Here is a 15580-nt window from a genome sequence, read left to right as displayed (position 1 = left end):
GTAAACGCCGATTGCATCGACATGGTGAACCGTTACCAGTGTGATTGTCATCCAGGATATGAAGGAGAGCTATGTGATGTAAACATCAATGAATGCTTGAGTAATCCCTGTATGAACGGAGCAACGTGCCAAGACGTGGTTGCTGGATTTGTGTGTTTATGCACGGCTGGTTTGACCGGTACTCTCTGCGGCTCGGACGTCAGTGAGTGTCAAAGTTCACCGTGCGGAAGTCAAGGCGTCTGCAACGAGCTGATTAACGGCTACACCTGTACTTGTGATCCAGGGTATATTGGGACTCGATGCGAGATCAATGTTGATGAATGCGCCAGCCAGCCGTGTCAGAATGGTGGCCAGTGTGAGAATCTTGTCAATATGTTTCGCTGTGTCTGTCAGGCTGGATACCGGGGAACCTTCTGTGAGCAGAACATTCCGGAGTGCGTCAGTGACCCGTGCCGGAATGGAGGAACTTGCATCGACGGAGTGAACTCGTACATCTGCGATTGCGTCTTAGGTTACAGTGGAAGGAACTGCGAGATTGAAACCGATGAGTGCGAGAGCAACCCTTGTCAGAACGGAGCCACCTGCGAGGATCTGCTCAATGAATTCCGCTGTCAGTGCATTCTTGGCTTTCTTGGAACGCTTTGTGAGATCAATCAGAACGAATGTGAAAGCTCCCCGTGTCAGAACAATGCCGAGTGCATTGATGAAGTGGGGCGCTATTCGTGCGTTTGCGTTGACGGATTCGCGGGGATTAACTGCGAGAGTGAGATCAGAGAATGTGCCAGTCTACCATGTTTTAACGGGGGTACTTGCATTGAACAGGTCAATGCGTACAGCTGTGCTTGCCGGCGAGGCTTCACTGGTGTAAACTGTGGACAGGACATCGACGAGTGTGCCAGCCAGCCTTGTCTCTCTGGAGGTGTTTGTACACAAGGGGTTGGATTCTTCACCTGTGCGTGTGAGCTAGGTTTCCGTGGGGCCCGATGCGAGATCAATATAGATGAATGCGAGAGCAGTCCCTGTGCAAATGGAGCCGGATGTGTGGACGGGATTAATGGCTATACCTGTGCCTGCCTGCCTGGATTCCAAGGTGAGATGTGTCAAGTTAATATTAATGAATGCCTCAGTAATCCGTGTCTAAATGGAGGGGTCTGTGAGGACGCCGCAAACAGCTACATCTGTAACTGTGACGGCGGCTTCACAGGCAGTCGGTGTGATGTCGACATAGATGAGTGCGGTAGCGGACCCTGTCAGAACGGGGCTGTCTGCTTGGATGACGTCAACGGTTATGAGTGCCTCTGTCAACCGGGATACTTTGGCATGGAATGTGAAATCGAGATTCTGGAGTGTGCTAGCAATCCCTGCCAGAACGGTGGCAACTGCACTGATTTCATTAACTCATATACCTGCACCTGTGCGAATGGCTACGAAGGTGTTAACTGTGAGCTGGAAGTAGATGAGTGTTTAAGCGCACCCTGTCTTAACTCTGCAAACTGTCAGGATAGATTCTTGGGTTTTCTCTGTGTTTGTCTGTCCGGGTATGAGGGCACTCTTTGTCAGGTGGAAGTGGACGAATGCAGTAGTAATCCGTGTCAGAACGGAGCAGTGTGCACGGATCTCTTTGATCATTACATCTGCCAGTGTCCTGTTGGCTATTCAGGCGTTAACTGTCAGATTAACGTGGACGAATGTGAGAGTAACCCTTGCGTTAACGGCCAATGCACTGATCTGGTCAACGGTTACCGGTGTGACTGCCAGGCAGGTTTTGTGGGGATTCGTTGTGAGAATGAAGTCGACGAGTGTCTCAGTAACCCATGTTTGAATAATGCAGTCTGTTTGAACCTGATCAACCGATTCTCTTGTCAGTGCCTGATGGGATGGGAAGGCACATTCTGTGAGAATGATATCGATGAGTGTGCAAGCAACCCCTGTCAGAATGGAGCTCCGTGTACTCAGGCTATCGGTGGGTACACCTGCGCTTGTCCAGCTGGCTACGAAGATGTCAACTGCGGGACCGATACCAATGAATGCGCAAGTAACCCTTGCTTGAACCAAGCCACTTGTACCAACCTCCTGGACAGATATTTGTGTTCTTGTCTTGCTGGGTATGTGGGTACAAACTGTGAGCAGGAGATAAATGAGTGCTTAAGTAGTCCTTGTGAGAACGGGGCTGAGTGCCAGGACAGGCCCAACAGCTTCCTATGTGTCTGCAATCCTGGATTCATTGGTGTTCGCTGCGAGACCAACATTCAGGAGTGTCTCAGCAGCCCCTGCCTGAATGGTGCTGAGTGCGTAGATGGTGTCAACAGTTATTCATGTGTTTGTATCCCTGGGTATAGTGGAATCAACTGCGAGGTGAATACGGATGAATGTGCCAGCACGCCATGCCAGAATCAAGCGATTTGTCGTGACTTGGTGAATCGTTACCAGTGCATGTGTAGCGCGGGGTTCCAGGGAACGCTCTGCGAGATCAACATCAACGATGTGCGCGAGCAACCCTTGTTTGAATGGAGCAACTTGTGGAGATGGTGTAAACAGCTTTACTTGTGATTGTCAGCTGGGTTTTTGATGGAGTTCTTTGCCAAACAGATATCGACGAATGTCAAGTACAGCCTTGCTTTAACGGTGCGCAGTGTACTGATGAAGTCAACAGCTTCAGCTGTACTTGTTTGTCCGGTTTTGAAGGCCCAACTTGTGGGATAGACATCAATGAATGCGCAAGTAGCCCCTGTCTTAACAATGCTGCATGCCAGAATCTTGTGGATGGTTTTAGATGTGTCTGTGTGGAGGGATATGAGGGGCTGAGATGTGGACTGGATACTTTAGAGTGTACCAGTAACCCCTGTCAAAATGGTGGTACATGTGGAGATCGTGTCAACGGCTACGTATGTGAATGCCTACCTGGTTTCACTGGTACCCCATTGTGACATCGACATTGATGAGTGTGCCAGTTTGCCGTGTACCAACGGCGACTGTCAGGATTTTGTCAATGGCTTCACCTGCATTTGTCCAGTGGGATTCCAGGGGTCGGAATGCGGGCAGGATATCCATGAATGCGACAGCGGTCCCTGCATGAATAATGCCAACTGCCTGGACCAGGTGGGAAGCTACATCTGTGTGTGCCCGCCAGGCTATGAAGGTGTCCACTGTGAACTGGACATCAACGAATGCTCCAGCAACCCATGCCTTAATGAGGCTCAGTGCGTCAATCAACTCAATCAGTTTTCATGCCTGTGTCCTGATGGCTTCAACGGGACCCTTTGTGAGCTTGATATTAACGAATGTTCCAGCAATCCTTGCCAGAATGGCGCCACCTGTTCAAATCTTGTTAACCGCTACCAGTGTGATTGCAACTTGGGTTATCAGGGCACAAACTGCGAGTTTGAAGTGAACGAATGCCTGAGTAATCCTTGTAGTAACGGCGCTACGTGCGTGGATGAGATCAACCGCTTTTCATGTCTCTGCATCAACGGTTTCGGAGGGATAGTCTGCGATCAAGACATCAACGAATGCTTGAGTAACCCATGTCTGAATGGTGCCGAGTGTGTAGACCAGCTAGCAGGGTACCGATGTAATTGTGCAGAAGGATTCGTCGGGACCACGTGTAATGTTGAGATTAACGAATGCTCCAGTAACCCATGTGAGAATGGGGCAACATGCGAGAATCTAATTGCGAGCTACAGGTGTCTGTGTGTTCTAGGGTTCGTCGGGGACAATTGTGAGATGAATATTTTGGAATGCGGCAGCTCACCTTGCCAGAACGGGGCGACTTGTATGGACGGTGTCAACAGCTACCAGTGTTTGTGCAGTCAAGGTTTCATGGGAACTCACTGTGAAGTGGAGATCAACGAATGTGACAGCTCTCCGTGTATTAACGGTGCGGCTTGCACCGACCTGGTAGCCGGTTACAGTGTCAGTGCCTTCCAGGGTACCAGGGACAGCAGTGTGAGGTGAATATCAATGATTGCGCAAGCAACCCCTGCCAGAGCGGCGCTGAATGCCGCGATCAGGTAAACGCCATTGTGTGCGTTTGTCTACCTGGGTTTGAAGGTAAGCTGTGTCAGACTGATATTAACGAATGCAGTAGCAGTCCCTGCATGAACGGAGCTCGCTGTGTAGATTTAACCAATGCTTACATGTGTGAATGTGCAAACGGCTTTAACGGTAGTAATTGTGCAGTCGAGTTAGATGAGTGTCTGAGTAACCCGTGTGCTAATGCCGCTGTCTGCATCGATAAAGTCGCTGGATATAATTGCTCTTGTCTGCTTGGTTTCACTGGAACTCATTGTGAGGAAGAAATTTTAGAATGTGCGAGTGATCCATGCTTAAACCAAGCGACGTGCGTTGAAGACATTAACAGATACACTTGCATGTGTTCGGATGGGTACCTCGGCATTCATTGTGAAACTGACATCAATGAGTGTGAATCCAATCCATGTTTTAACGGCGCTACATGCCGTGACGGCGTCAACATGTACGTATGCTCCTGCATTGCCGGATTCCAAGGTGATAACTGCGAAATTGATACAAACGAGTGCGCGAGTAATCCGTGCCAGAATTCTGCAACTTGTGCTGATTTGCTCAACATGTTCACGTGCGAATGTGTAGCTGGCTTTAGCGGTGTACTTTGCGCAATGAACATCAACGAATGTGCAAGTAATCCATGCGTTAATAGTGCCCAGTGTGTGGACCAGATCAACGCCTTTTCCTGTACATGTGCGAGTGGCTTTGTCGGAGACCGTTGCCAGATTGACTTTGATGAGTGCCAGAGTGACCCATGCCAGAACGGCGCATTGTGTCAAGATGCACTCGATGGATACAGCTGCCAGTGTGTTGCTGGTTTCACTGGTACCCACTGTGAGATCAATATCCTGGAATGCCTCAGTACACCGTGTCGGAACGGAGCAGCGTGTGTGGACTTAGTGAATGGTTACCGATGTGACTGCATACCAGGCTACACAGTGACCTTTTGAGTGTTATATGAATATTTAAATCGGTGTGTCATGGTTCAACATGGTAGATTTGTTCACCAGTCCTTCTGCTTCACTTGTGTGGTTTTGCTTTTATCCTCTTAGTGTGTCTTTGTGAATCTACTCACTATTGGATGACTGGGTTTTCTCTAAGCTTGTTCATTGTAATTTGTTGTCATCTTAAACTTCCATCATCAAATTAATTCCATCTGTTTTATTAATTTTCATTGCTTTTAAACTTTAACATCCAAGCAATCACCTTCATGTCATCTTCAATAAGATTTTCTGCTTCATCATCATTGACATTTTCTCCTTGTTATAATTATTAATGGCCTGTCTCATCATCTGTGTTTTTAAAATTTTCTTTCATATGTTTAACATTTTTATTTTCTTGTTTAACATTTGTCTTGCCATTCTAACATCATCAATATTAGTCATGACTTTTCATCTTCACCATCTTCATCAACTTAAACATAATCTACTAAAAAGAAAGATTTCGTGTCCAGCAATTTTGCATAGGAAAACATTTAGACTGCATTGTTGTGCGAACACTGAGAAGCAAATCATGCTTTTAAGTAGCAACTGAATACATTTTGTAGTAGATTTTGCTCTGTTATACAAGATTAATTGTTCGCTGTAAAATATGCAGCTGAATCACATAACAACTAGGTACAACCCTGATTTAAAACCAAATCTACTGATTCTTTAAACTAGTGTAGGTTTTGAAGCATTCCTCAGGTACTTTTGTTCACTATTTATCAATAAAGCTGTTTTCTACATTATACTCCTTCAAAGGCCATTTCCATCAAAGTAAATTTTACTTCCTAAATTTGTGAAACCTTTTTTAGCTGAAAGCTCCAACTTGACATGCTTGATAATGTTGTTTAAAGTGTAACCATTATTTTTAATTTAATCTTTGTTTGAATTAATGTTTTTCCAAAGAGATTGTTGTTAAGAGTTGACTTCTAACACTTTCAAATACATGTACATGTATGTTCCTACCTGGCTGGCAGATTTAATTTTTCAATTTTTTGCTTTCACTTTAATTTTCATTGCCATTCTACACACATTCTATCATTAACACCATATATAACCATCATACTTCTCCGCTTTTAACTCATTTTCATCATCTTCCCTTTATAATTGTTATTTTTTTAAAGACTTTTTCAATATTTAACAATCATAGAGAGAAAAGATCAATGGATAATTCTTAATTTTTACAAATTGCCAAACTCTTCCTGTAACTTTTTTGTGTTTTGCAGAAAATCTTTAATAAAGAAAAACTGAATAAGAACTTTATCCGAAAAGGACAAAGGAGAATCACAATCACAATTTTACCCAATTTAGGCATTTCGGATATATTTTTCTTACTTGAGTCTGTTATCCGATTTTTCTTGCCCTAGTAAAAAGTCAGAAAAATTGTGATTAAATAGCCTGAAAAGTCCAGCCCTTGTACTATATCAAATATTCCTAAATTTTTACAACCATCAAACATCATGCCTTCAAATTTAATTAAAAAATAATTCCCATGTCATTTAATACATACATGTTGTAACATCATATTTTTCTAATGCACCATTTTCCCCATAAAGGTAATACATGCGAGACCGACACTAACGAGTGTGAGAGTACACCATGCGTTAATGGAGCGACATGCCAAGATTTAGTCAACCAATACCGATGTGTGTGTCCACCTGGTTACCATGGTAACAGGTGTGAGACTGACACCTTTGAGTGTGAGAGCAATCCTTGTCTGAATGCGGCAACCTGCGTTGACGTCATCGCCGGGTATACCTGCATTTGCGTTATCGGTTATATGGGGGTTCACTGTGAGACTGAGATCAGGGAATGTTCGAGCGACCCGTGTTTGAATCAAGCAACGTGTGTGGATGAGATTGGGAGCTATACCTGCCTTTGTCCGATCGGTTTCGATGGCACCCGCTGTGAGAATAACATCGATGAGTGTGCCTCGGACCCGTGCTTGAATAATGGAACATGCCAAGATGGCGTCAATATGTACACCTGTCTTTGTCTGTTGGGCTTTGAAGGGGTGAACTGCGACGTGAATATCGATGAATGTAGCAGTAGCCCATGTCAGAATTCCGCAACATGTATGGATTTGGTGAATGGCTTTGAGTGTGTCTGCGTTCCAGGCTATCAAGGGGTGTTCTGCGAGATTGAGATAAAAGAATGTGACAGCAACCCTTGCTTGAACAGTGCCCGCTGTGTCGACCAACTCAACGCCTTCTTCTGCAGCTGCGTTCCAGGTTTCACCGGCGAGCGCTGCGAGATTCCCGTCGATGAGTGCGAGAGCGATCCATGCCAAAACAATGCCACCTGCCAGGACGTCTTCAACGGCTTCTTATGCAACTGCCCACCGGGGTTCTCTGGACATGTGTGCCAGGTCAATAATCCAGAATGCGTCAGTGGCCCTTGTTTGAATGGAGCGACCTGCATAGATATGATCAACGGGTACCGGTGCGACTGTCTGGCTGGTTACACAGGTGATATGGTGTGAAGCTTTCATAAACAAGTCACTCATTTGGTGTTGGGATCAACTTCGAGTTTTTAATCCTCACAAAATTTCTTCAGCAACTTGTGGTAAAACATTGCACTGATTTTTTATTTTCTCTGCACATCTACTATGATTTGAGAACAAAGTTCTTGTATGCATCATAGTCTAATCTATTAAACGTTGCATAGATTAAACAGGGTTGCCATAATTTGCGTTACTTTTTTATTTATGAGTTTTTAGAAGTACGTGCATTGTGATGTTTACTACTAACGCTTGGTTTGGCAAGAACACCCCCAAAAAGTGTGCATTATAAATCCATATTATTATTATTATTATGAATTGCAATGATATTGCATTACACAAGAATATGGAAACGGAAGCAGAAGTGACAACCAAATAGTTCATCATTCAAGTTTTGGGAGTTACTCTACAAGGAATGAAATCCGAACAGTTATTTTAGATGTATCGTGACTTAATCTTGCAGCATTTTATGCATGTTTTTTTTAAAAAGTCAATCACACTAACATTGCTTTAATCTTCATTTGTAAATTTATGGTACACAGAGTGGTTCATTTTCTCACTGTGTTGACATGAATTTGGGATTGTTATGTGCATTCTACATTAATGGTTTGAGTACTAATCAGTACTAATCATCGTTCCTTGGCTTTCCGGCCACCATCTTGCCTGTCTCGACTTCCTTTCTTCTTCAGTGGTTTCCCTGCCACCATCTTGCCCGTCTTTTGACTTTCTTCCTTGTTCCCTGGCTTTCTGGGCTCTATCTTGCCTGTCTTGACTTTCTTCCTTCTTCCCTGGCTTTCTGGCCACCATCTTGCCTGTCTCGACTTCCTTTCTTTTGTGGTTTGCTTGCCACCATCTTGCCTGTCTTTTGACTTTCTTCCTACTTCCCTGGCTTCCCTGACCATCTTGCCATGCAGTATTGATTTCCTTCTTCTTTGTCTTTCTGGCCTCCATCTTGCCTGTATTGACTTTCTCCCTTGTTCCTTGGCTTCCTGGCCTCCATCTTGCCTGTATTGACTTTCTTGAGTTGTAGGGACTTGAGTTGTAGTGTGTGCCGCTGGAATTTGGTTTATTAACATAAACTTGTAGATCATGGTGTTCTGTGAATTGCTTTTTGCCATTTTGAGAATCTTGAAATTTTGCTGCTTTGAAGTGTTACTGTGTGCATTCCTTTTTGATCAAATGATCTGCTTTGTGGTATCGTCTAATTGGTGTGTGATGCAATTGCCATGTTTTTTTATCATTGTTTTGCTTTTATGTTCAAAATTTTAACCATTTACTCGCTTGCATGATATTGTAATGTGAATGAAAATTAATGAGTTAGCCACTGTTTACTCCTGATTTCAGGATTTTCTCAAAAACTCCTTGAACCTTTAATTTTTTTCTTGAAAAGGAAAGCAGTCACCAAAGGGGGAAAAATAGTCCATATTGTGCCATAAACCTGTAGTTCTGTATTTCTGGTGATACACAGAGTCAGTAAATATCCATTGTAACATTTTGGATGTTTCAGGTTTAGAATAACCAAGACTTAGACAACGAGCAATTTTGTAGGAATTTTCAATCACAAAAAAAGTAGCAAAGAGCCACAAAATTCTGCTCACCAGAACAAGGTTACCAGTCAGTATACCATTTCTCATGTACCTACTATAACTGGTTTCCTGCTTATTTACGCTAATCACAAACTTTTTCAGCAATATTTGCTGCTGATGTAGCTCTGTGAAATTTGGTCTTGTTGTTGTGACTACTGTAAAAGTTCTGTTCTTTTAAGTGATTTCACTAATAATCAGTACATCAAAGCTATATTTTTCGGCTTATGATCTTTATGAAATTAGGTCATGGAATGTCACAATAAAAGAGAATTCTCAAAACAAAAAACAAGAAGGTTTAAAGGAAGTGACCATAACTTTTTAATCAATTTTTGTTTGTTTTTGAATCGCCACCCATTTTAGGTGGTAGCTGTCAGATCAACTTTGATGAATGCGGATCCAACCCTTGCCAGAATGGAGCAGTGTGCCAAGATGGCGTCAACCAGTACGAATGCGCGTGCCTCGCGGGATACAGTGGTGTCAATTGTGAGCTCGATACGAACGAATGTCTCAGCACACCGTGTATGAATGGTGCATTGTGTAGGGACTTCTTGAATGAGTACCAGTGTACATGCGTGATCGGTTTCACCGGTAAGTGAAAGTAATTCTGTTGGTAATTTGGTATGGGCTACAGTGGCAAATGCAAGTAGTCTTTTGTGTGATTGTGTGATTGATTGATTAATTGATTACATGATTTATCAAGATTAACTAATAAATTAATGGAAGGCTAAATTCAGCTAGGGAATTGGGAAGCATGTGTTTAGGGGAATATCTAGCAACAAAAATGAAGCAGAATCAACATTTCTTTGCAAGGCCTGTTTATAGTCGGTTGTGCGATGGTCACGTGATGGTCGCACGATTGAAATCTTGATGCGCTATCATAAAGAAACACAGTTCATAGGCCTTAGCGATGACTATAAACCGGGCTTTTGGAACCATTTAATTGCTTACTGCCTTCTTTCAAGAGAGTGGTGGCTGTGGGTTAAGGTTTGTTTGATAAACCTTTTTTTCCCCCCTCTTTCTGAAGGTACACATTGTGAAATCAACGTGGACGATTGCGTGGGCGTAGTCTGCCTCAACGGCGCTATGTGCATGGATGGCGTCAACACCTATACATGCGTCTGCTCGCCAGGATTCACCGGTGTCCTGTGCGATGTGGAGATTAACGAGTGCGATTCCAACCCTTGTCTGAACCAGGGAACGTGCACCGATCAGCTGGCAGGCTTTCAGTGTGCCTGCCTGACCGGGTTTGTTGGGACGAGATGTGAAATCAACTTTGATGAGTGTGGGAGTAACCCCTGTATAAATGGAGGTAAAGTTTTTATTTTTGTAAAATAGTTAGTTAAGAGATGGCAACCACCCAGGCATTCAACTTCACTCTTGAAGGGGTTAATCTTTTGTTAACTTTCAAGGCTCAAACTTGTCAATATTCCTGCTTATTTATCTGAACTTGTACACCAATATTCCTCTACCTTAACAGTCTTTGCTTACTGCAATTACAAGAGCTTCTTCCATTTTCTTATGGTCAAAGATAATTATCTTACTCTGGTCAATTTCTTTGGAATAGTCTTCCTGTGCAAGGCTAGTTCTTTACACTGATTTAAGTCTCTGTTAAAAACTCATTTATTTGAAGCTACTTATTTGTAATCTGCTAACTTGTATTGTATCTTTCACTCTTTGTATATTTCATTGTTCTCTCTTTGCGCTTAGAATCTTTATTATTATTATTATTGTTGTTATTGAACTTGACAAACTCCTGAATCTTTTTCAGGTGTTTGTATTAATCTACTGAATGCGTTCCGCTGTGAATGCTTGGAGGGTTTCAATGGAATATTCTGCGAGATAGACGGGGACCAGTGCATCCCCGATCCGTGTCTGAACGGAGCAACTTGCGTCGACCTTGTCAAGGCTTACAGGTGAAATTTTTATGCACCAAATTCTGAAAAATGTAGCTTAGGATAGGGATTTAGGATCATTTAATGTTAAATTTGCATCGGGATAAAGAATATTAATTTTTTTGTTTTTACCCATATACACCGATGTGTGTAGCACTGTATACTCAGTACTTTTCCCGAGTCCTGTGAAAAATCACAGGCATTTTATTCGGGTGGGATTCGAACCCACGACCTTTGCAATTCTAGAGCAGTGTCATACCAACTAGACCACTGAGATTGCCCGGTAGCTAGAGGCAGTTTGAATCATATGTTTTTAGCAGCGGGTACTGCAAACGATTTAATAGATGATAAGGATCATCTTATTAGCAAACATAATCGATTTGGATCCATTATATCAAAAATGTAAAACCAATAATATTAAGAATGTAACTCAGGTTAGAATAAGGCCAGTTTTTTACAAGATAAAATGGATTCTTGACAGTAGAAATTCAAAACATATTTTAGCATTTTTAAAATAATGTTTTTCAAAATAAGGCTTTCAGCCAAAAAATCATGACACATGAACAACCTGTGACTGGTATTATGCTTAATTTTGCTTTTAGTAGCAAACGCTTAAAAGGAATATTTTGTACAATGGCAGCTCTAGACAGTTTGGCTCAGGGCTTAAATTTATAGGGTTACTTAAGCAGAAAATATTGCTTAACAAATTTATGCTGAGCACCATTTATCAAGAAATCAGTCACAGATGACAACTTGCGATTCAAAGCCATTTTGTGTTTTAAAAAAAATGCATAGTCAAATACAGGGTGTCTGACTAGGCTGCCCATTGGGTCATGCTGCATTTGGACCGAAAATAGCCTCCAGCAACTACAAGACCAAAGAAAACTGGTCCCTCTTTGTTGCAACTCTTTCAAAGCTCTGCCAAAGCCCGACTTTGGCTCCTGTTTATTTCCATCTAACAGTATGCTGAACGCATTTTCACACAAACTTCTGCCTCTTTACAGATGTGACTGCACAGCCGAATTCAGTGGGGTAAACTGTGAGATTGACACCATTAACCAGTGCAGCAGTAATCCATGTCTCAATGGAGGTAAGATTAGGTCGCCATCTTGTCTGGTATTCTGAACATCTATGGATAATTGCCTCACAAACCATCAGTTTGATCGACACCTGTCTATTCTGATATGCGCCTCAATTTTGTTTACATTGGCTCTTTCTGAAATTTGGGAAATAATTTTTTAAGTTTTCAGATACGGTTTTCTGGACTATTGCTTCATTTAGAGGGAAATATTTCACAGAAAGAATGGTTCTCGTATGAAAATTTTTTCGAGATCTTGCTAAAAATCCAGATTGAATATGTCTTCTAAGGAAAATTAATCCCAAATATTAAAACACTATCTGCTCAAATTTTGAGGCATAAACTGATTTGTTCTTTGTTCTCGAAGTGAAATGTTTTTGAAATGCTTAATATTATTGAAAGCTGCTGTATAGGCCTCTAACCAAAAGCTTTTATTGCCATTAATCTTAAGAGTGATTACCTGAACAAACACCTGCCCTTTAATGATCTTTGATTAGAATTCGGTAGAACTCAATCCTGACACTTTGTTATCTTTCAGGAACGTGCCAGAACCTAGCCGGAGCGTACCAGTGTCTGTGCCTCCCAGAGTGGTTTGGTGACAACTGCCAATCAGACGGTGATCAGTGCCAATCCAACCCGTGTCAAAATGGTGCAACGTGTATAGATGGGGTGCAGAGGTTCACATGCATGTGTGCTCCTGGTTTTGAGGGTAAGCTTTAGTATTCGACGATAAACAAATTCCCATGACATATGAAACTTAAGTTTTGTCCATTTTTTTCTCAAGTACTACTTGCTAAAGATCTATTCATTTTTGTATTGTCGCATGTGTAGTAAGTTCTTCACTAGTTTTTTTCCTACCGGTATATTATGTGCTAATCAGCTTGATGAAATTTGGGCCTGCTTTTTGAAAATTTTCAAAAGTCATCAAGGTTGAAAAATGAATGCCAGAGGATAAGGACAACAGACACTTAACAAATTTTATTTCTGAATAAATGAAGAATGTATTTTTACTTGATTTGGGGTTGAACAAAGACATATTTACTAGAGTGGGATTTGAACCAGTGCCCTCCGAACTTGCGGGCGTTCTACTAACTGTGCTTTCCAGCCCTCTGTAGGAGGTCTCCCTCTTTTTGTTCAATATCTTGTGGTTTATTATTGGCATTTTTTGAGTCTGAGTTTCCTTTATACTTTTCACAGGTCCTCAATGCCTCGCCAATATTGATGAATGCCTCAGCAATCCGTGCGTTAACGGAGCAGCTTGTGCAGATGGAGTAAACGCCTACACCTGCACGTGTGCACCGGGGTACACGGGTACCAACTGCGACTCCGAACTCTTCGAATGCGCCAGTAACCCGTGCATGAATGGCGCCCTGTGTGTGGACATGGTTGGCAGGTATCAGTGTAACTGCGCCAGCGGATTCACCGGTGCCCACTGTGAGAATAACATTAATGACTGCGTGACGAATCTATGTGAATTTGGTGCAATCTGTATCGATGGAGTTAATGGGTACACTTGTCAGTGTGCTCAGGGCTTTGAGGGACTCTTTTGTCAGGTAAGGCATGTAAGGTTGCACAGAAAATTAGGTAGGATCACAACGCCATACCATAATTTGGGAATTCCCTCAGGAGAGCAGAATTCGCTGTGCTAGTGTTTAAAGACACTGGACACTATTGGTAATTGTCAAAGACCAGTCTTCTCACTTGGATGCTTGGTGTATCTCAACATATGCATGAAATAACAAACCTGTGAAAATTTGAGCTATCCAGTGTCTTTAAGTACATGAAACCACCCAAAAGTGTTTCAACATTTCATAATTTGAGTTGATTGGTATTATTAATTACCCTCAAATGTTGATTACCATGAGAGGGCATTTGTTAAAATGTTGTAAATGATTTCCCCTTGCAGTAGAACTGTACAACATTATATATGTTCTTCTTTACAGAATAACATCAATGAATGTGCCAACGACCCATGCCAGAACGGTGCTGCGTGTTTGGATCTATTTGGTAGTTTCCGCTGTCAGTGCCCCCCAGGGTTTGAAGGACAAACTTGTGCAAGTGACATCGACGAATGTGCAAGCAATCCTTGCCAGAATGGCGCTGTATGCCGGAACGCGTTAAACAGCTTCATGTGCGAGTGCCCGTCTGGATACACGGGAACGTTCTGCGATGAGAACATCGACGAGTGCGCCAGCAACCCTTGCCTGCACTTTGGCACGTGTACTGACCAAGTCAACGGTTACAGCTGTCAGTGTGTTGTGGGTTACCAGGGAAACCGGTGTCAGACGGACATCCAAGAGTGCGCGAGTAATCCATGTATGAATAACGCAGTGTGTGTGGATCTCATTGGTGGATACCGGTGTGACTGTCAGTCGGGATTCGCTGGCGTCGACTGTGAGACTGAGATCAACGAATGTGTCAGCACTCCTTGCCGAAATGGTGGTATGTTGTTATCATAACAGTATTTGAGTATTTGCAAAGTGCCCTATCCACCAAATTAAAGTGCTCAAGTCAGTGAACCCTCTCACAGTAAAGAAGGAGAAAAATCAGACCCAAAACACTCTGAGAAATAAAATGGTGATGAAAAAACATGTATATAATAATTTCCTCAGTTGTTTTTGTAAAGATCAAATCGATGGATTCTGCTGCATCTGTTAGTTTGACCCAAAATTCCATTATGCATTTTCATTTAAAATTAACATGGTTATTCCTTCGTCTATGAAAAAAGCAATGTGAACAACTCGTCTCAGTACAAACTTTCTAATGAAAATGTTGTAAAAGAAAACATTTTCAAATTATTTGGTATGGTTTTTGTCAAGATCAAATCATGTCATGGATTCTGAACCAAGATTCAATACACATTTTCATTTAAAATTGGCATGGTTATTCTTTCATCTGCGAAAGAGAAAACTAAACAAATTGTCTTAAGAAAAAAATTCAAGAGCTTTTTCCCCACTATTTGCCATCAGGTTTTTGTCAAGACCAAATAAATGGTTACCGCTGCATATGTCAAGTGAACTTTGCCGGTCTGACCTGTGACGTCTTCCTGGACGCTTGCTCGTCCAACCCTTGTAAGAACGGCGGGTTCTGCCAGAACACCGGCGACGGTCTGTTCCGTTGTTCCTGCATTCCGGGATTCACCAGCATACAGTGCGAACAGGAGATCATTGAGTGCCAGAGTCAGCCGTGTACTAACGGCGGGTTTTGTAACGATGTGGTGAATGGCGTCCAGTGCCTTTGCGGAACGGGTTACCAAGGTAGGTGGAATCGTTAATTTGTGGATGAGGTTTTGATTCCTGAACCAGTTATTTGAAAGGGAATGGGAAGGTTTTAAAGCAATTCCAATCCTCTAGTTTGCAAGGAAAACAATATTTAACTACTTTTTTTTAACATAGGTGACTTTAGTCAACTGCACTCATACCCCTTTTTTCTTTCCATTGGCGACCTTATCTGGGTATAGTACACAGTTGACTTAAACACCATCTTAAATCTGCTCTAGGCTCCAAAAATTTGTTATT

At 42.4% G+C, this 15580-nt stretch overlaps 1 protein-coding gene across 1 annotated transcript in view; it reads left to right on the top strand.

The window, feature by feature from the left end:
* LOC139945859 (uncharacterized) overlaps positions 1-15580 on the top strand; it is a 68476-nt gene that overhangs the window by 13439 nt on the left and 39457 nt on the right. The window contains 14 exon segments of the mRNA XM_071943351.1: positions 1-2484; positions 2486-2563; positions 2565-2918; positions 2920-3898; positions 3901-4960; positions 6561-7474; positions 9453-9680; positions 10117-10401; positions 10861-11005; positions 11989-12074; positions 12601-12771; positions 13260-13615; positions 14006-14504; positions 15032-15319. Of these exon segments, the coding sequence (XP_071799452.1) occupies positions 1-2484; positions 2486-2563; positions 2565-2918; positions 2920-3898; positions 3901-4960; positions 6561-7474; positions 9453-9680; positions 10117-10401; positions 10861-11005; positions 11989-12074; positions 12601-12771; positions 13260-13615; positions 14006-14504; positions 15032-15319 (7927 nt within the window).

This window comes from Asterias amurensis, chromosome 13 (assembly GCF_032118995.1).
Source record: "Asterias amurensis chromosome 13, ASM3211899v1".
Taxonomy (NCBI): Eukaryota; Metazoa; Echinodermata; class Asteroidea; order Forcipulatida; family Asteriidae; genus Asterias; species Asterias amurensis.
This window is presented reverse-complemented; position numbering and strand designations above follow the sequence as displayed.